Below are 20236 nucleotides of genomic sequence, written 5' to 3' on the forward strand. Positions count from 1 at the left end.
AGGTCTGCAATGCAGATCTTGCTGTGAGTTTAGTCTCTTGAATCGCAGCAATGCGGATGTTGTGCCGCTTCATGAAATCGACTATCTCCGTAATCTTCCCAGTTAGTCCATTACAGTTGAACTGCAGAATTCTGAAGTGCATGAGGGGTGACGCCGCCACTCTAGGGGTAAGTGACGGGTGACTACGCCTAGGTTGTGGAAGGCCAGGATGCAATTGCTGTTGTGGCCTTGGGACTGGGCGCCCTTGGGCAAGCATTGGGGTACCCGGATGATTTGGGTTTGCGACCTGGCAACATGGCGCGATGAAACCCGTCGAGGGGTTGCCGTCGCGGAGACCAGAACATCTAGGAAAGTGGCACCACCCAAGGCAGGAGCTGCATTGAGCGGATGTCGCAAACCTATATATTCTGTGCTGGCAGACGGTGCAAACGGAGGCAGGGACTAAGAGTCTGTTTCCCTGACCTGCACGATTGCTGCCAGAAAAGAGGGGGGGAGAAGAAGACGGGGGCAGGGGCTGATGCTCAGCATTGCTACTAGCTCTACTACGAAGGTAGTAGTTATGAGTGGTATCAGCTGTTTGAGTTGTTGGCGCCGTGGGGCGCGAGCAGCAGCGGGTACTTATTGTGGCTTGCTGAGCAGCGAAGCTGCTGGAAGGTAGTGGGGATACGCTTAGGCGTAGACTACGGGACGCCCTTGGGCGTGAGCAGCAAGGAGCCACAAAAGATATATAAAAGTTACGTGGACGTCGGGTTTTGGGATCAAGCCCAGAACAACCTGTCCGATGCAACCATCCCTTGCACGAGACACACTGAACAGAGTATGACCGTCCTAAAAAGATTCTTTTCTGGCAAATGCAGCAAAACCATTTCTCAAGACCGGGGTCAGGAGACGGACCCGGATTGGGTTCGATACCTTCCCGGAGTAAGAGAATATGTAGCAGTCCTGCTGCAAGGAGCTGCTGGGAGGATGACAATTTGTGGGAGGGACGAAACAAATTAAATGGGGTCACACTGAAATGACAGTCCTTGGTCGGGAAAAATCCCGAGTCGCTCCGGTACATAGAACCGACTGCCTTGGGAAGCGTGCTTATCTGTAAACAATACACACACAAATATGTTATGTACATGTACACAGACGCACACAATGATTCCTACGGGCTTGAGAGTTCGGTCAAACGTGCTTCGTACGACAAACGGCCGTACGTACGGCACACGTCGGTGGGTAATTGCCGCATTGGCCTTTCGCTCCAACGGTGTCAATTAAAAAAAAGCGAACATGTAGAAGGGACTATATTATTTATCCTTCGTCCTTCCTTCACGTTGTAGCGGCGAAAGTATTGTCCGATATTTTGGTAGATAACTGTAGGAATGACTGTTGGGGACGAGGAGACAACTTCCGTTTTTACAAACACTTGATTAGCACTGCTAAGGACGAGGAGACAACTTCCTTTTTTACAAACTCTTGATTAGCACTGCTAAGTCATACATAAAATTATATTACATTTTTTATATTACAACATTCGGGAAACTGAATATTTACATCAAAGACGGTAAATATACCGATGGAGTGGAGTTGGGCATCAAATTTACTCTCTGAGCTCCCACAATAAGGTCATAGGCCTGAAAGCCTGGAGCGAACAAATTAAGCCATTTTAGGGGAGCTACCGCCATAAACTTTTTCCCAATATTTCCTCTTCCTTGATCTTGCGGGGTAATTCTTTACTTTAGCTCACAATTGCAAAAACTCGTGCAAGAATATCAGGAGAGGTGTCAAAAAATGTGTTTTGCACACAGGATGACGAATCCGAAAGCGAAAATTAAAAATTTTATTTCTGTCAAAAAATATTCCCAAAAAAATGAAAAATGGCACCGGAGCGCTCCAAAACCGGGAGTGGAATCCATAGTATTTTTGCGCAGATCACCTTTCTGCAATGGCGGCCTTCGGCCGCGCTTATAAAAAATTACCATGAGAGACCAAATCTATATCCGCGCAAAACACTTTTACCCACAGTTTTTTTTGTGGGTAAACATCACCATCAAAATTACAAGAGCCACATGAAAAAAAACAAATTTGGTTTGTAAATATATCTGGAAAGAAATACAATTTTCAATTTCCGTTGGTGGATTCATGGTACTGGGTCCAAAGTGCGTCTTTTGACACCTCTCACGATATTTTTGGGCGAGTTTTAGTAGTTGTGAGCTAAAGTAAAGAATTACCTAATAAATTTTCACATCAAAAGTAAATAAACAAAAAATGTAAACATAAACAAAGTTTGACATTTTATAACTACCCTACAAGACGGAGGTAACCAGTTCACCCACACATTCAAAGCTTTTTTCGCTCTCCACTAACACATCGACGTTTCATGCTGTCATCGAAATGACAGTTCATTAATTATTCCGGAAAACATTGAAACGCAAAAAACATTCCGTTCTAGTCGTTCAGTCAAAGTGGTCGCGCGGGTCATCCTCGGCTCAACTGTAATTTGTCGGGCTTGTTAGTTGAGCCGAAAATTTTTTAGGCCTTAAGGTTGGCTTAGTGCTTCCTTTTGGCTTTTCGGCGGAGTTGAGGGATGCGAGGTTCCACTGATCTGGTGTCAGATAGGGGCTGAGCACTCTCAACAGGAATCAGTAAAAAAAGTATAACCTGGCGCGGGCCATATAACACCAAATCGTATTACAAATAATTTAATGTGAAAAATGGCGTGGTGCCAACAAAAAACCTAACTGTAAAGTTAATATACATAAACTAAAGGAATATCTGGCGTGATGCCTTAAATACATATGACAGAATGGCGTGGTGCCAATAAAAAACCTAACCTTAAATTCGGTTAAAAACACAAGAATAACCTGGCGTATAGAGTGCATTACTACTCTGCCATTATTAGCTGGTAAAACAGCTTATAGCTTGAAAAAAAAAAAAGAAACGCAAAAAAAATTATAAGCTGTTTACAACGAAAAATATCTTGTGCTTTTAGTTGTGACATGTGACGGAAATTAAAAATTTTGTTGCAGAGACCATCTTTTTGCGTTGGCGGCCTTCGCCCAAAATAATATTAAGGGTAAAGTTTTACAAGACGGTACACCACCTAATTTAAAAATATCAAATAATAATAAAAACGGAGCTCGAGGCGCGCCTTTTGATTCCACGTTTGATAATTTTTGATAAAAATTGGGTGGTGCACCGTCTTTTAAATCGTTACCATATTAAGTTGTATAGAATCGACGGGATGGCCTACAAGGTTTTATGTCAACTAAATCGCTCCCGATATGGTCGGGCTAGACCTTAATGGTTCCCGGAACGTACCCGATCTGCATCCGGAAAAGGACCAACAAAGTCGATAACGGGGAGTGTCCTTATCGCTACAACAACAACAACATTATTTACTTTCTGATTTTCATTCATACGTATGTGCATTTTTAAATAATAAAAAAAATGTTATATTCTAATAGATAGCATCTCCGCCGGGTTGCGATTCAGCTCAGAATATGCCAAAATCAGAGGAAATCTACAAAAACAAGGTACTTTACAAGCAACATGCTTTGGAATACGGTACCAAACTGGTTGGATGTATTTCCCTAAAAAAGGGTGGAACTACGCATCTTGGTTTGCCAGTATTTGCTTCGGTAATTTATATTGATTTGTAGTGATTAAAAATTGCAATAGTAGATAATGTAATGTGAATTATAATTGAATAGGTAGCCGGAGCAAAAAAGGCAACTGATCGGCATGCAACTGTTATTTATGTGGTGCCACCGGGAGCTGCTGCTGCTATCCTAGAAGCATTAGAAGCAGAAATGTCTTTGATTTTTTGCATCACCAAAGTTGTGCCTTACCATGATAGGGTTCGCGTTAAGCACGCTCTCTTAAGGCAAAAAAAATCGCGTCTAGTCAGGCCCGATTGTCCAGGAATCATCGCACCAGAAAGGGTAAGTAAATTGGCTACCATATTAAATATATAAGCAACATGTATGAATTTTTTAGTGATAATTTGTCATGCTTTTGTTGATAATCAACTGAAGAATGCAAATACGACAGAGTTCGAAGTTCATGTGAAAACCAATTAATTTTTTTAATTAGCATTTGGAGAGAAAAATACATATGTATGTATTAGAAGGGGAGGAAAAATTAATTATTATCAGTAGATTTGCAAGATTTTTGTAATTTTCCCTGCATCGCAGTTGTCATTACATTGCGTTAAGAGAGGACATCAACTCCTTACTACCCACAGCCAGTTAAAATTATTGTAAATTTTGCTCTTTTCATCACTGTTTCAAAACGTGGAAAGTTATATATCGAGCATTCCATGGAGAATGGTGCATTTTAGCAGACTTTCGCATTGCCGGCATTATTAATATTCAATCCCTAGAAGGTTTAATGTAGTCATATCAATAGTTCCCGAGATGGTTGGGCTAGTACCACAATGGTGCTTGTTACCGGAACGTAGATAGATAGATCATTTATTGTGGATTGCACAGTGACTTGCACATCTCCTTCACAGCACGTCATCCTAGCCGACTTCCTTGATGAACCCCAGCAGTGTTCTTTGCTTGAGGGATTAAATGTGGGAATGCTCTGGCCATGGTGAGCCCATAAACTTAGCCCTACGTCTTGAAATTGCGCCGCAATCTAGAAGGATATGGTCCACCGTCTGCTGATCCATCACAAAATCGGTATGTGTTGTTCGATACTATACCCAGCTTTTGCATGTGACTGTTCAGTCTACAGTGTCTTGTAAGAATAGCCGTTGGGGTTCTTAGGTTATCTTTTTGAGAGGCCTATTAATGTCCTATATCGAGTTGTGCTGTAACCCCCTAACAGTAACTTAGATTGACTCAGGCCTGGCCTATTGCGCCAGTGTTCTCTCTTTTCCCTCCCTTCTGCTAATAAATGCCCCTGTGGCCCAACTGGCAGGAACGGCTCGGGATCGATGGGTCATGCAGTTGCTGCCTCTCTTTCCGTGTTGGCCGCCTGCTGTTGTTGTAGTAGCAGTGCTTCGCCCCATCCAATAGGTGCGACCGATCACAAATTGTCATCAATGTCCTCTAACGGGAGTCCAAAGAAACTTTCTGTTTCAACAGGGGTGGGCCATAATGAGAGGAGTGTTAGAGGCGTTGGTTGCACAATACAGTTAAAGAGATGGTTGGGGACATGTGGGGACACATTACAAGCAGGACAATGTTTTGTATGTCGGGGTTGATTCTGGATAGGTAAGAGTTTAACCTGTTACGTTATCCAGCTCGAAGTTGAACTAGAGTGACTACTCTCGTTTCCCTAGGGAGAGTGCGTTCCTCCTCTGCTAGTTTTGTTCTTTGAGTACAGGAATCGCCGGCATAGAAGTCCGACGCCTGTTTGTGGAGTTCACTGAAGACATGCTTGTGTTTTTTAGCTTCATACGGCTGTGTTCTCAGGTGCCGTATTTCCTCATAATGTAATGAGGCCGTGAACAACAAGAGCCACAAAAGATTTATAAAAGTTACGAGGACTCTGGATTTTGGAATCTAGCCCAGAGCAACCTGTCCGATGCAACCATCCCTTGCACGTGAAACACTGACAAGAGTATTTATTTTTTTAATTTAATTTATTTATTATTACGGCTGTTTAGGCCCAAAACTTAAACTACTAAGTACAATTCATTGTTATAATCACTTATTTCTATTGAATATGCTGTTGGAATGCCATGTGATTCCGATCAGCATATTTACTAGCGTGACAGAGGGACGAGTCTGGGAGCCACTCATTAAAGGAAGGTTGGAATGAACGCGTTTCCAATCCTCCAATACTCCCAGCTTAAGGCAACACAATTTGGAACTTATATTTTTCAATTATATGTATATTTTAAGCTTTCGGGATGTATTAGTCTCCGATCAATGCAGCTAAACATGTCTTTGGATGTTGGAAATTGAAAATAACGTGTATCCAATCACCCCTCAACTTTGTTTAGTAAAGACGCTGTCGGAATGCATGAAGATTCCGATTAGCACAGCTCAACATATAATGGGAGGTTGAAAAGGACGTGTTTCCAATCCCCCTTGCTCCAACTTTTATTTGGCCTTATTTTCGTTATTTTTGTTACACATTATATAATTTTATTGTTATATTTATGCTGTCGGAATGCGAATGATTCCGATCAGCAACAGTAAATACCAGCTGGAAATACCGAATTCCAGCTAAATTAGTTGTTGGAACTGTCTGGAGTTACAGGTGGCGACCGATTTCCTTTTCCTTAGGGCCGGATGCATTGTATTTTGCTGCTACCATTATTACCATTCCCTTTTCGCGCTCCAGTATCGGTATATCATGTAAAAAAATAAAAGAAAAAAAAAAACTATCTTATTGGAAGGGTTTTACAATGCTCCAATAAACTTTTTTTAAAAGTATTGAAGTTATTACTACTTTTTATGTGATTAGGAAGTTCATTGAAATATTTCAGGCCCTTATATATATGACCGTCCTAAAAAGATTCTTTTCCGGCAAACGCAGCAAACCCATTTCTCAGTACTGGGGTCAGGAGAAGGACCCGGATTGGGGTCGATACCTTCCCGGAAGAGGAGAGTATGGCGCAGACCCGCTGCAAGGATCTGCTGGGGGGGGGTTGACAATTTGTGGGAGAGACGCAACAAATTAAACATGGAGTCCGCCTGCTCATTGCCCTCCACTCCCCTGTGGCCTAGGACCCAGGCCAACAGTACTACGTTGTGTGCTCCTAATTGATTCAGCTTTTCTACGCACTGAAGGACAAGTGCTGACTTTAGTTCGAACGCCGCAAGTGCCTTTAGTGGAACCTGACTGCCTGACTGAGTATGGCAATTGTTTCATTGGGGTATCAGCGCTGAAGGTTCAGCTTAGCGCACTAACTTATGGCGAATACTTCCGCTCGAAAATGCTCGGATGTGCTTTTAGAGTTACTGATATTTTGGTTCTGGGTCCGAAAACTCTGGCTCCAATCCCCTCTGGCGTCTTCGAGCCATCTATGTACCTTCCGATCTTGAGCCTAGTAATACATTGCACCCGCCTATACCTATACAGCCGTACCAAGAGACGGAGCAGCCCATTACATATTGGCACAACCGGAGCACTGTTGGACATCCATCCTATATGAAAGCTATGCATTCAAAAGTGTTTGTACCAGTGGCTGGTGCACACCGAACTGGACCAATGTATGCTATATTGAGGCCTGAACAAATACCAAGCTATGTTTATGTAAATAATGTTACCGCTAATGTCAATTTGCACGGTTGAGCACATACAGTACCTACGTTTATACAAGGTGGAACACCACACTACCTACATGGCGATGTAGCCACCGATCAGGTTGTTGTAAGAGATTAATTAAAATATGTTATTCATAAACACTGATTCTTATATTTTTATTATCATTAAACTGTAGACTAGACTCATGACGGGTATTCTTACTGGACACTGCCTTCTGGCGTCACATGCCTTTAAATTAGGCTTGGTCAGTGATAGCAGATGTAGGAAGTGCGAGTTGGAGGAGAAAACGATCGATTTCATTCTGTGCTCGTGCCCTGCGCTTGCCGGGCTAAGACTCCAGCTGACAGATGTCAGATCTAGAAGCAGCAAGTGGCTTAAGTTCTAGGAAGCCGCTAACCCGCTGGAGCCATGAGAAGCGTGAGTGCACTTTGGGTGTCCCAAGACAAGTTCCGTACCTGCTCCGAATAATTTGATAGATAGATAGATTAGATAGGGATCTGTTCTAGGTCCAACTCTTTGGAATGCGGTGTATAGCGGGGTGCTACAAATCGACCTTCCCGGAGGCACGGAAATTGTCGGCTATGCAGATGATATTGTCGTAGTAGCAGTGGCCAAGAAACTTGATCTGATCCAAGCATTATGTAATAACGCCATGGGAAGAATAACGGAATGGTTGACGAACACGGGGCTGGAGATGGCTAGCAATAAGACACAAGTGGTTCTGATGAGCTCAAAGCGGACTGTGGATGAGTTGGTCCTAACCAAAGGAGATTTTCAAATAAATTCAAAGCCCTCCTTGAAATATCTAGGAGTAATCATTGACTCAAAACTAACTTTTAGGGAGCACTTCAGGGCGGTGGGGGACAAAGTTTCTAGAGTTAGTGGAACCCTAACGCGAATAATGCCCAACATCGGCGGCCCAAGAGAAGCTACCGGTCAGCGATTATCCAACGTAACCAGCTCTATAATATTATATGCAGCACCAGTATGGCACAGATCTAAAATGGTCCACCAAAAAGATATACTAGCAGCCTACCGCATTACTGCTATACAAATAGCATGTGCTGTTCCGACGACGCGATCCATGTTTTATCCAGGAAAATCCCAGTAGATCTACTCTCAGGTGAAATGGCCGATCTGTATGGCATTGGATTCAGCCGACCATCTCAAGATGCTAAGAAAAGCGCAAGGTCACGAACAATAGTTAGGTGGCAAGAACGGCGGGAAGATTCGGGAAAAGAGCGCTGAATCTTCATGCTAGTCCGGAATATAGCGGAATGGTACTAGCGAAAACACGGCAAACTAAATTACCATCTCACACAGATATTGAGCGGGCACGGTGGCTTGAAGGAATATCTACATAAGCGTGGGATAGAGGAGGATCCTTTCTGTCCAAGCTGTCCGTCCGAATTGGAAAGCGCAGAACATGTAATATTTCACTGCCCTCGTTTTCACGGCGAAAGACTGTCTGTAAACAGAGTTTTTGGAGAGGAACCTTCCATTAGGAATTTAGTTCCACGAATTTGCGGACAAATAGATTGTTGGATTGCTGTGAGCAAGATGGCCTTTATAGTAATGACGAAATTGATGTTGCATGCCGAAAGGGAGCGTAGAGAAATGCGCATACGAAGTAGTGGCGACTAAATCGCCTTTGAAGTTACTTTACCAGGTCCTGATTCTAGTTATCTGAAATTTCTCTTGTGCCTTTGGAAAAGAGCTATGTGTGGAGCCCTATTTATGGAACACTTTTCGGCTTATATTAAAAACTTTTAATCTATTCTTCCTGATATGAGTTTCTTTTTCATTCTAGGTAATTTGATTTTGAGGATGTGAGGATAGAAATATCCCAAATATTCCAGCTGTGGCTGTAAGAACATACATTTGCTCAAATTAGAAGAAAACTGCACGGTTGAGCACATCCAGTATCTACGTTTATACAAGGAAGAACACCACACTACTTTCACGGGGATGTAGCCACCGATCACGTTGTTGTAAGAACTTATTTTAAATATGTTATTCATAAACACTGATTCTAATATTTTGTTTTGGTTTTTACTTTAGAGTCAACCTGTTATATAAGCGATGTCAGCTATGCCTGTAACTTAAGCGCCTTCAGATGTAATAGTTACCACGGACGCGGTCACAGGAGTAGTTCACTACGTGGGGATTACACTAATCAAGGACTTTCAATATCGGAAGGTTTTCCAGCACTATAACACACCAACAATATGTGCAATAACCCGAATAAATTGTACAACAAACGTTAACACCACATCATCAGCCAGCAACAACAACAACAAACGCAACAAGTTGAAACTTCTAAACTATTAATGACTAGTGAACCACCAACATATCCGCAATATGCGCAAACATCAACACCAACATGTGTCGCCTACTTTGCAACACGGTGAAGATGGCCAAGGCCATTCTGATTCTTATACTGATAAAGGCGAACCATTGGCAAATTTAAAAACTCAAACAGACCACGAAAAATGTTGATGATGGTATTAATTCTAGTACGGATAGTAAAGAATTTAAACCTAGGAAAAAAGCTAAACTTGATAAAAACAACCGAAGATGACAATGTTTCTAATTCTAATACTAAGGAAGATGAACCTTTGATAAATATGAAGCTTAAAACAGAGTTATCAAAAAATGACGATGATGATAATGATGTTGATGCAAAGTCCAATGTTGAAAATGATGAAAATTATGAAACAGAATCTGAAAATAGTATGAGTGTGGATTATAACCTGAAGCAAAACTGTCATATCCGGTACGACCAGAAATAGATGTTAAGAAAAGAGCCTACATAAAGAGGCTCAGTATATTTATGGAAAATTTATCATGAGACAATGCCCAATGTATGTATTTCAATTAAATTCAGCACATTGTTGGAAAAAGCATCTAAACTTTATGCATCGTGTAGAGAAACTAGAACATTTACAATTTAAATATAACGAACGTGGTGCAAAATGTAAATTTTGTGATATTCAAGCAGCTACACCAAGCTTCAACAAATTATTGGACCATGAGATTTCTCATATGCCTAATAGTCATTATTTAAAATGTAAATTATGCGATTGGAAGACGAAAATACATTCAAGTATGAATTTTCATTTACGTGTACAACACGCTGAAACAATTGATGTAACAACGAAAAGTTTAGAATTGAATGTTTGTCCATATTGTAATCACAATGGTATTTACGCAAACACTTAATACATCTTTTCTATGTTTAGAATGTGGTGAATAATTTAGAACAAATACAAGTTTACGTGTACACCACAAGATTTGAACGGAAATATCTTGAGGGTATGGTTACACCTATGTGGCATCTACAAGCTATTTATAATGACTAGTATGGAATGAATCCGGATATGAAAGAAAACGGAGGTGACGAAATGAATCACCATGCTTCTTTGGATTCTGGTGATACTCCTGACATGCTTCCTAATTTCCCTACGCCTGATGTTACTATACCTACCAAACTAATATGACTGCAAACTGATGAGCAACACTACCAGCGCAGGAAAAATAAGAACTTCAAAACAAGGTTTCGGAAAGGGCACGACTATGAATAGACGTTAATGTATTTATATAGTTTATAAATATAAAAATTCACATATGTAAAGTTCGCTATGAGTAATAAGGCAATAATTTAAATTGTAAAAAAACATTGTATATATGAATAATTTATAATTAAATATTATCTGAACATAAAGGACGCGTTTCATTCATAGAAAAAGCGATTTGACAGAAGGTAACCGATACGGGTAACCGATATGCCAGTTACCCGTGTTGTTGTTGTTGCATATGTTTTGGTTAGCGATAACGAAAACATAACTGATGAAGTAACTTAAAAATGTAAATAACATCGAGCGAGAAGGAATGTCGAAAACACAATAGGTAAGAGCGAGAAAGCGAGTCACACGTACACTATTTTGAGAGAGCGCATGCGTTACCTTTTTCACGACAGCAATGTAAAAGTCATTAAGACGATAATTGGTGAACAAGTTATTGGTGACGATTAAGTAATCGATTAGGGAACGGGTACCTGTCTTGTAGGGTAGCTTCGAATGAAAAAAACATGTAAAATGCAACTCTGATGCTTTTACCTGCCCTACAAGACGGAGGTAACCAGTTCACCCACACATTCAAAGCTTTTTTCGCTCTCCACTAACCCATCGACGTTTCATGCTGTCATCGAAATGACAGTTGATTAATTATTCCGGAAAACATTGAAACGCAAAAAAAATATAAATTGTTTACAACGAAAAATATCTTGTGCTTTTAGTTGTGACATGTGACGGAAATTAAAAATTTTGTTGCAGAGAACACCTTTTTGCGTTGGCGACCTTCGCCCAAAATAACATTAAGTTAATTTAAGTTGTGACATGTGACGGAAATTAAGAATATTGCTGCAGAGACCATCTTTTTGCGTTGGCGGCCTTCGCCCAAAATAATATTAAGGGTAAAGTTTTACAAGACGGTACACCACCTAATTTAAAAATATCAAATAATAATAAAAACGGAGCTCGAGGCGCGCCTTTTGATTCCACGTTTGATAATTTTTGATAAAAATTGGGTGGTGCACCGTCTTTTAAATCGTTACCATATTAAGTTGTATAGAATCGGCGGGATGGTCTACAAGGTTTTATGTCAACTAAATCGCTCCCGATATGGTCGGGCTAGTACCTTAATGGTTCCCGGAACGTACCCGATCTGCATCCGGCAAAGGACCACCAACGTCGATAACGGGGAGTGTCCTTATCGCTACAACAACAACAATATTATTTACTTTCTGATTTTCATTCATACGTATGTGCATTTTTAAATAATAAAAAAACTGTTATATTATTCTAATAGATAGCATCTCCGCCGGGTTGCGATTCAGCTCAGAATATGCCAAAATCAAAGGAAATCTACAAAAACAAGGTACTTTACAAGCAACATGCTTTGGAATACGGTACCAAACTGGTTGGATGTATTTCCCTAAAAAAGGGTGGAACTACGCACCTTGGTTTGCCAGTATTTGCTTCGGTAATTTATATTGATTTGTAGTGATTAAAAATTGCAATAGTAGATAATGTAATGTGAATTAAAATTGAATAGGTAGCCGGAGCAAAAAAGGCAACTGATCGGCATGCAACTGTTATTTATGTGGTGCCACCGGGAGCTGCTGCTGCTATCCTAGAAGCATTAGAAGCAGAAATGTCTTTGATTTTTTGCATCACCAAAGTTGTGCCATAACATGATAGGGTTCGCGTTAAGCACGCTCTCTTAAGGCAAAAAAAATCGCGTCTAGTCAGGCCCGATTGTCCAGGAATCATCGCACCAGAAAGGGTAAGTAAATTGGCTACCATATTAAATATATAAGCAACATGTATGAATTTTTTAGTGATAATTTGTCATGCTTTTGTTCATAATCAACTGAAGAATGCAAATACGACAGAGTTCGAAGTTCATGTGAAAACCAATTAATTTTTTTAATTAGCATTTGGAGAGAAAAAAACATATGTATGTATGCATAGAATTGCATAGAAGGGGAGGAAAAATTAATTATTATCAGTAGATTTGCAAGATTTTTGTCATTTTCCCTGCATCGCAGTTGTCATTACATTGCGTTAAGAGAGGACATCAACACCTTACTACCCACAGCCAGTTAAAATTATTGTAAATTTTGCTCTTTTCATCACTGTTTCAAAACGTGGAAAGTTATATATCGAGCATTCCATGGAGAATGGTGCATTTTAGCAGACTTTCGCATTGCCGGCATTATTAATATTCAATCGCTAGAAGGTTTAATGTAGTCATATCAATAGTTCCCGAGATGGTGGGGCTAGTACCACAATGGTGATTGTTACCGGAACGTAGATAGATAGATCATTTATTGAGGATTGCACAGTGACTTGCACATCTCCTTCACAGCACCTCATCCTAGGCGACTTCCTTGATGAACCCCAGCAGTGTTCTTTGCTTGAGGGATTAAATGTGGGAATGCTCTGGCCATGGTGAGCCCATAAACTTAGCCCTACGTCTTGAAATTGCGCCGCAATCTAGAAGGATATGGTCCACCGTCTGCTGATCCATCACAAAATCGGTATGTGTTGTTCGATACTATACCCAGCTTTTGCATGTGACTGTTCAGTCTACAGTGTCTTGTAAGAATAGCCGTTGGGGTTTTTAGGTTATCTTTTTGAGAGGCCTATTAATGCCCTTTATCGAGTTGTGCTGTAACCCCCTAACAATAACTTAGATTGACTCAGGCCTGGCATATTGCGCCAGTGTTCTCTCTTTTCCCTCCCTTCTGCTAATAAATGCCCCTGTGGGCCAACTGGCAGGAACAGCTCGGGATCGATGCAGTTGCTGCCTCTCTTTCCGTGTTGTCCGCCTGCTGTTGTTGTAGTAGCAGTGCTTCGCCCCATCCAATAGGTGCGACCGATCACAAATTGTCATCAATGTCCTCTAACGGGAGTCAAAAGAAACGTTCTGTTTCAACAGGGGTGGCCATAATGAGAGGAGTGTTAGAGGCGTTGGTTGCACAATACAGTTAAAGAGATGGTTGGTGACATGTGGGGACACATTACAAGCAGGACAATGTTTTGTATGTCGGGGTCGATTCTGGATAGGTAAGAGTTTAACCTGTTACGTTATCCAGCTCGATGTTGAGCTAGAGTGACTACTCTCGTTTCCCTAGGGAGAGTGCGTTCCTCCTCTGCTAGTTTTGTTCTTTGAGTACAGGAATCACCGGCATAGAGGTCCGACGCCTGTTTGTGGAGTTCACTGAAGACATGCTTGTGTTTTTTAGCTTCATACGGCTGTGTTCTCAGGTGCCGTATTTCCTCATAATGTAATGAGGCCGTGAACAACAAGAGCCACACAAGATTTATAAAAGTTACGAGGATTCTAGCCCAGAGCAACCTGTCCGATGCAACCATCCCTTGCACGTGAAACACTGACAAGAGTATTTATTTTTTTAATTTAATTTATTTATTATTACGGCTGTTTAAGCCTAAAACTTAAACTACTAAGTGCAATTCATTGTTATAATCACTTATTACTATTGAATATGCTGTTAGAATGCCATGTGATTCCGATCAGCATATTTACTAGCGTGACAAAGGGACGAGTCTGGGAGCCAGTCATTTAAAGAAGTTCGGAAAGGACGCGTTTCCAATCCTCCAGTGCTCCCAGCTTAAGGCAACAAAATTTGGAACTTATATTTTTCAATTATATGTGTATTTTAAGCTTTCGGAATGTATTAGTCTCCGATCAATGCAGCTAAACATGTCTTTGGATGTTGGAAATTGAAAATAAGTGTATCCAATCACCCCTCAACTTTGTTTAGTAAAGACGCTGTCGGAATGCATGAAGATTCCGATTAGCACAGCTCAACATATAATGGGAGGTTGAAAAGGACGTGTTTCCAATCCCCCTTGCTCCAACTTTTATTTGGCGTTATTTTCGTTATTTTTGTTACACATTATATAATTTTATTGTTATATTTATGCTGTCGGAATGCGAATGATTCCGATCAGCAACAGTAAATACCAGCTGGAAATACCGAATTCCAGCGAAATTAGTTGTTGGAACTGTCTGGGGTTACAGGTGGCGACCGATTTTCTTTTCCTTAGGGCCGGATGCATTGTATTTTGCTGCTACCATATTACCATTCCCTTTTCGCGCTCCAGTATCGGTATATCATGTAAAAAAATAAAAGAAAAAAAAACTATCTTATTGGAAGGGTTTTACAATTCTCCAATAAACTTTTTTTAAAAGTATTGAATTTATTACTACTTTTTATGTGATTAGGAAGTTCATTGAAATATTTCAGGCCCTTATATATATGACCGTCCTAAAAAGATTCTTTTCCGGCAAACGCAGCAAACCCATTTCTCAGTACTGGGGTCAGGAGAAGGACCCGGATTGGGGTCGATACCTTCCCGGAAGAGGAGAGTATGGCGCAGACCCGCTGCAAGGATCTGCTGGGGGGTTGACAATTTGTGGGAGAGACGCAACAAATTAAACATGGAGTCCGCCTGCTCATTGCCCTCCACTCCCCTGTGGCCTAGGACCCAGGCCAACAGTACTACGTTGTGTGCTCCTAATTGATTCAGCTTTTCTACGCACTGAAGGACAAGTGCTGTCTTTATTTCGAACGCCGCAAGTGCCTTTAGTGGAACCTGACTGCCTGACTGAGTATGGCAATTGTTTCATTGGGGTATCAGCGCTGAAGGTTCAGCTTAGCGCACTAACTTATGGCGAATACTTCCGCTCGAAAATGCTCGGATGTGCTTTTAGAGTTACTGATATTTTGGTTCTGGGTCCGAAAACTCTGGCTCCAATCACCTCTGGCGTCTTCGAGCCATCTATGTACCTTCCGATCTTGAGCCTAGTAATACATTGCACCCGCCTATACCTATACAGCCGTACCAAGAGACGGAGCAGCCCATTACATATTGGCACAACCGGAGCACTGCTGGACATCCATCCTATATGAAAGCTATGCATTCAAAAGTGTTTGTACCAGTGGCTGGTGCACACCGAACTGGACCAATGTATGCTATATTGAGGCCTGCACAAATACCAAGCTATGTTTATGTAAATAATGTTACTGCTAATGTCAATTTGCACGGTTGAGCACATACAGTACCTACGTTTATACAAGGTGGAACACCACACTACCTACATGGCGATGTAGCCACCGATCAGGTTGTTGGTAGAGATTAATTAAAATATGTTATTCATAAACACTGATTCTTATATTTTTATTATCATTAAACTGTAGACTAGACTCATGACGGGTATTCTTACTGGACACTGCCTTCTGGCGTCACATGCCTTTAAATTAGGCTTGGTCAGTGATAGCAGATGTAGGAAGTGCGAGTTGGAGGAGGAAACGATCGATTTCATTCTGTGCTCGTGCCCTGCGCTTGCCGGGCTAAGACTCCAGCTGACAGATGTCAGATCTAGAAGCAGCAAGTGGCTTAAGTTCTAGGAAGCCGCTAACCCGCTGGAGCCATGAGAAGCGTGGGTGCACTTTGGGTGTCCCAAGACAAGTTCCGTACCTGCTCCGAATAATTTGATAGATAGATAGATTAGATAGGGATCTGTTCTAGGTCCAACTCTTTGGAATGCGGTGTATGGCGGGGTGCTACAAATCGACCTTCCCGGAGGCACGGAAATTGTCGGCTATGCAGATGATATTGTCGTAGTAAACTCAAAACTAACTTTTAGGGAGCACTTCAGGGCGGTGGGGGACAAAGTTTCTAGAGTTAGTGGAACCCTAACGCGAATAATGCCCAACATCGGCGGCCCAAGCGAAGCTACCCGTCAGCGATTATCCAACGTAACCAGCTCTATAATATTATATGCAGCACCAGTATGGCACAGATCTAAAATGGTCCACCAAAAAGATATACTAGCAGCCTACCGCATTACTGCTATACGAATAGCATGTGCTGTTCCGACGACGCGATCCATGTTTTATCCAGGAAAATACCAGTAGATCTACTCTCAGGTGAAATGGTCGATCTGTATGGCATTGGATTCAGCCGACCATCTGAAGGTGCTAAGAAAAGCGCAAGGTCACGAACAATAGTTAGGTGGCAAGAACGGCGGGAAGATTCGAGAAAAGAGCGCTGAACCTTCATGCTAGTCCGGAATATAGCGGAATGGTACGAGCGAAAACACGGCAAACTAAATTACCATCTCACACAGATATTGAGCGGGCACGGTGGCTTGAAGGAATATCTACATAGGCGTGGGATAGAGGAGGATCCTTTCTGTCCAAGCTGTCCGTCCGAATTGGAAAGCGCAGAACATGTAATATTTCACTGCCCTCTTTTCACGGCGAAAGACTGTCTGTAAACAGAGTTTTTGGAGAGGAACCTTCCATTAGGAATTTAGTTCCACGAATTTGCGGACAAATAGATTGTTGGATAGCTGTGAGCAAGATGGCCTTTATAGTAATGACGAAATTGATGATACATGCCGAAAGGGAGCGTAGAGAAATGCGCATACGAAGTAGTGGCGACTAAATCGCCTTTGAAGTTACTTTACCAGGTCCTGATTCTAGTTATCTGAAATTTCTCTTGTGCCTTTGGAAAAGAGCTATGTGTGGAGCCCTATTTATGGAACACTTTTCGGCTTATATTAAAAACTTAATCTATTCTTACTGATATGAGTTTCTTTTTCATTCTAGGTAATTTGATTTTGACGATGTGAGGATAGAAATATCCCAAATATTCCAGCTGTGGCTGTAAGAACATTCATTTGCTCAAATTAGAAGAAAACTGCACGGTTGAGCACATCCAGTATCTACGTTTATACAAGGAGGAACACCACACTACTTTCACGGGGATGTAGCCACCGATCACGTTGTTGTAAGAGCTTATTTTAAATATGTTATTCATAAACACTGATTCTAATATTTTGTTTTGGTTTTTACTTTAGAGTCAACCTGTTATATAAGCGATGTCAGCTATGCATGTAACTTAAGCGCCTTCAGATGTAATAGTTACCGCGGACGCGGTCACAGGAGTAGTTCACTACGTGGGGATTACACTAATCAAGGACTTTCAATATCGGAAGGATTTCCAGCACTATAACACACCAACAATATGTGCAATCACCCGAATAAATTGTACAACAAACGTTAACACCACATCATCAGCCAGCAACAACAACAACAAACGCAACAAGTTGAAACTTCTAAACAATTAATGACTAGTGAACCACCAACATATCCGCACTATGCGCAAACATCAACACCAACAACAACAACATCAACACCAACATGTGTCGCCTACTTTGCAACACGGTGAAGATGGCCAAGGCCATTCTGATTCTAATACTGATAAAGGCGAACCATTGGCAAATTTAAAAACTCAAACAGACCACGAAAAATGTTGATGGTATTAATTCTAGTACGGATAGTAAAGAATTTAAACCTAGGAAAAAAGCTAAACTTGATAAAAACTTAACCGAAGATGACAATGTTTCTAATTCTAATACTAAGGAAGATGAACCTTTGATAAATATGAAGCTTAAAATAGAGTTATCAAAAAATGACGATGATGATAATGATGTTGATGCAAAGTCCAATGTTGAAAATGATGAAAATTATGAAACAGAATCTGAAAATATTATGAGTGTGGATTATAACCTGAAGCAAAACTGTCATATCCGGTACGACCAGAATTAGATGTTAAGAAGAGAGCCTACATAAAGAGGCTCAGTATATTTATGGAAAATTTATCATGAGACAATGCCCAATGTATGTATTTCAATTAAATTCAGCACTTTGTTGGAAAAAGCATCTAAACTTTATGCATCGTGTAGAGAAACCAGAACATTTACAATTTAAATATAACGAACGTGGTGCAAAATGTAAATTTTGTGATATTCAAGCAGCTACACCAAGCTTCAACAAATTATTGGACCATGAGATTTCTCATATGCCTAATGACTATTAAAAATGTAAATTATGCGATTGGAAGACGAAAATACATTCAAGTATGAATTTTCATTTACGTGTACAACACGCTGAAACAATTGATGTACCAACGAAAAGTTTAGAATTGAATGTTTGTCCATATTGTAATCACAATGGTATTTACGCAAACACTTAATACATCTTTTCTATGTTTAGAATGTGGTGAATAATTTAGAACAAATACAAGTTTACGTGTACACCACAAGATTTGAACGGAAATATCTTGAGGGTATGGTTACACCTATGTGGCATCTACAAGCTATTTATAATGACTAGTATGGAATGAATCCGGATATGGAAGAAAACGGAGGTGACGAAATGAATCACCATGCTTCTTTGGATTCTGGTGATACTCCTGACATGCTTCCTAATTTCCCTACGTCTGATGTTACTATACCTACCAAACTAATATGACTGCAAACTGATGAGCAACACTACCAGCGCAGGAAAAATAAGAACTTCAAAACAAGGTTTCGGAAAGGGCACGACTATGAATAGACGTTAATGTATTTATATAGTTTATAAATATAAAAATTCACATATGTAAAGTTCGCTAGAGTAATAAGGCAATAATTTAAATTGTAAAAAAACATTGTATATATGAATAATTTATAATTAAATATTATCTGAACATAAAGGACGCGTTTCATTCATAGAAAAAGCGATTTGACAGAAGGTAACCGATACGGGTAACCGATAGACCAGTTACCCGTGTTGTTGTTGTTGCATATGTTTTGGTTAGCGATAACGAAAACATAACTGATGAAGTAACTTAAAAATGTAAATAACATCGAGTGAGAAGGAATGTCGAAAACACAATAGGTAAGAGCGAGAAAGCGAGTCACACGTACACTATTTTGAGAGAGCGCATGCGTTACCTTTTTCACGACAGCAATGTAAAAGTCATTAAGACGATAATTGGTGAACAAGTTATTGATAACGATTAAGTAATCGATTAGGGAACGGGTACCTGTCTTGTAGGGTGGTTATTGTACCATGGTTATTTGTATGCAATATTTTACTTTTGGCAACTCTGTTCGATCGTCATCGTGTCGTGATCACGGTCGTTAAAAAACGAGCAATGAACCGCTGATGGTGGTCCGCAAACGCATTGCAAAGGAGTATTGTTAAGCGGCAATTACCCAATGACGTGTGCCGTACGTACGGACGTTTGTCGTACGAAACACGTTTGACCGAACCCTGAAGCCCGTAGGAATTAATGTGTGTGTCTGTGTACATGTACATAACATATTTGTGTGTGTATTGTTTACAGATAAGCACTGTTGTCATTTACCAGTTTGCATGCATGCTTATGGAAACATCAACATTTTCCAATTTAATTTTTGATGTTGTAAAAGGCTGGAATTAATATTAAATAAATACAAATAGATAACATATTTATAGTCTTCACTTTTACATAATTATTTCGAATTATTTTCACAATTTTTCAAACTTTAATTAGGTGTTTTTGCATAAAACTGCTAACGGTCAAAAATTAGCCCACAAAAGTTTACTAGGCAA

At 40.5% G+C, this 20236-nt stretch overlaps 1 protein-coding gene and 1 long non-coding RNA gene across 6 annotated transcripts; both read left to right on the plus strand.

Annotated features, from left to right (window-relative positions):
• The first annotated feature begins 2424 nt into the window (after window positions 1-2424).
• LOC137250211 (succinate--CoA ligase [ADP/GDP-forming] subunit alpha, mitochondrial-like) lies at window positions 2425-10939 on the plus strand. Of its 4 annotated transcripts, none has more exons than XM_067782632.1 (6): window positions 2425-2890; window positions 2978-3061; window positions 3453-3626; window positions 3699-3929; window positions 9026-9206; window positions 9277-10939. In XM_067782632.1, the coding sequence occupies exons 3-5, from the start codon at window positions 3489-3491 to the stop codon at window positions 9032-9034; spliced, it is 378 nt and encodes a 125-aa protein (XP_067638733.1). In that variant the 5' UTR covers window positions 2425-2890; window positions 2978-3061; window positions 3453-3488; the 3' UTR covers window positions 9035-9206; window positions 9277-10939. The 4 variants fall into 4 exon arrangements, with proteins under 4 accessions (XP_067638733.1, XP_067638734.1, XP_067638735.1 ...); XM_067782633.1 differs by having other exon boundaries at window positions 2425-2728; XM_067782634.1 differs by lacking the exon at window positions 2978-3061 and having other exon boundaries at window positions 2425-2728.
• Window positions 10940-11335: 396 nt separating this feature from the next.
• On the plus strand, window positions 11336-19352 carry LOC137250212 (uncharacterized). Of its 2 annotated transcripts, XR_010952866.1 has the most exons (5): window positions 11336-11689; window positions 12085-12258; window positions 12331-12561; window positions 17423-17603; window positions 17674-19352. It is a non-coding gene; the product is annotated as an uncharacterized lncRNA (long non-coding RNA). The 2 variants fall into 2 exon arrangements; XR_010952865.1 differs by having other exon boundaries at window positions 11336-12258.
• The last annotated feature ends 884 nt before the right edge of the window (window positions 19353-20236 follow it).

This window comes from Eurosta solidaginis, chromosome 4 (genome assembly GCF_040869045.1).
Source record: "Eurosta solidaginis isolate ZX-2024a chromosome 4, ASM4086904v1, whole genome shotgun sequence".
Taxonomy (NCBI): domain Eukaryota; kingdom Metazoa; phylum Arthropoda; class Insecta; order Diptera; family Tephritidae; genus Eurosta; species Eurosta solidaginis.

Coding starts and splice junctions, on each gene's coding strand:
- LOC137250211 (XM_067782632.1), top strand. CDS start 3,489: ATGCCAAAATCAGAGGAAATCTACAAAAACAAGGTACTTTACAAGCAA. Junction 3,627..3,698: donor GTTTGCCAGTATTTGCTTCG/GTAATTTATATT, acceptor ATAATTGAATAG/GTAGCCGGAGCAAAAAAGGC.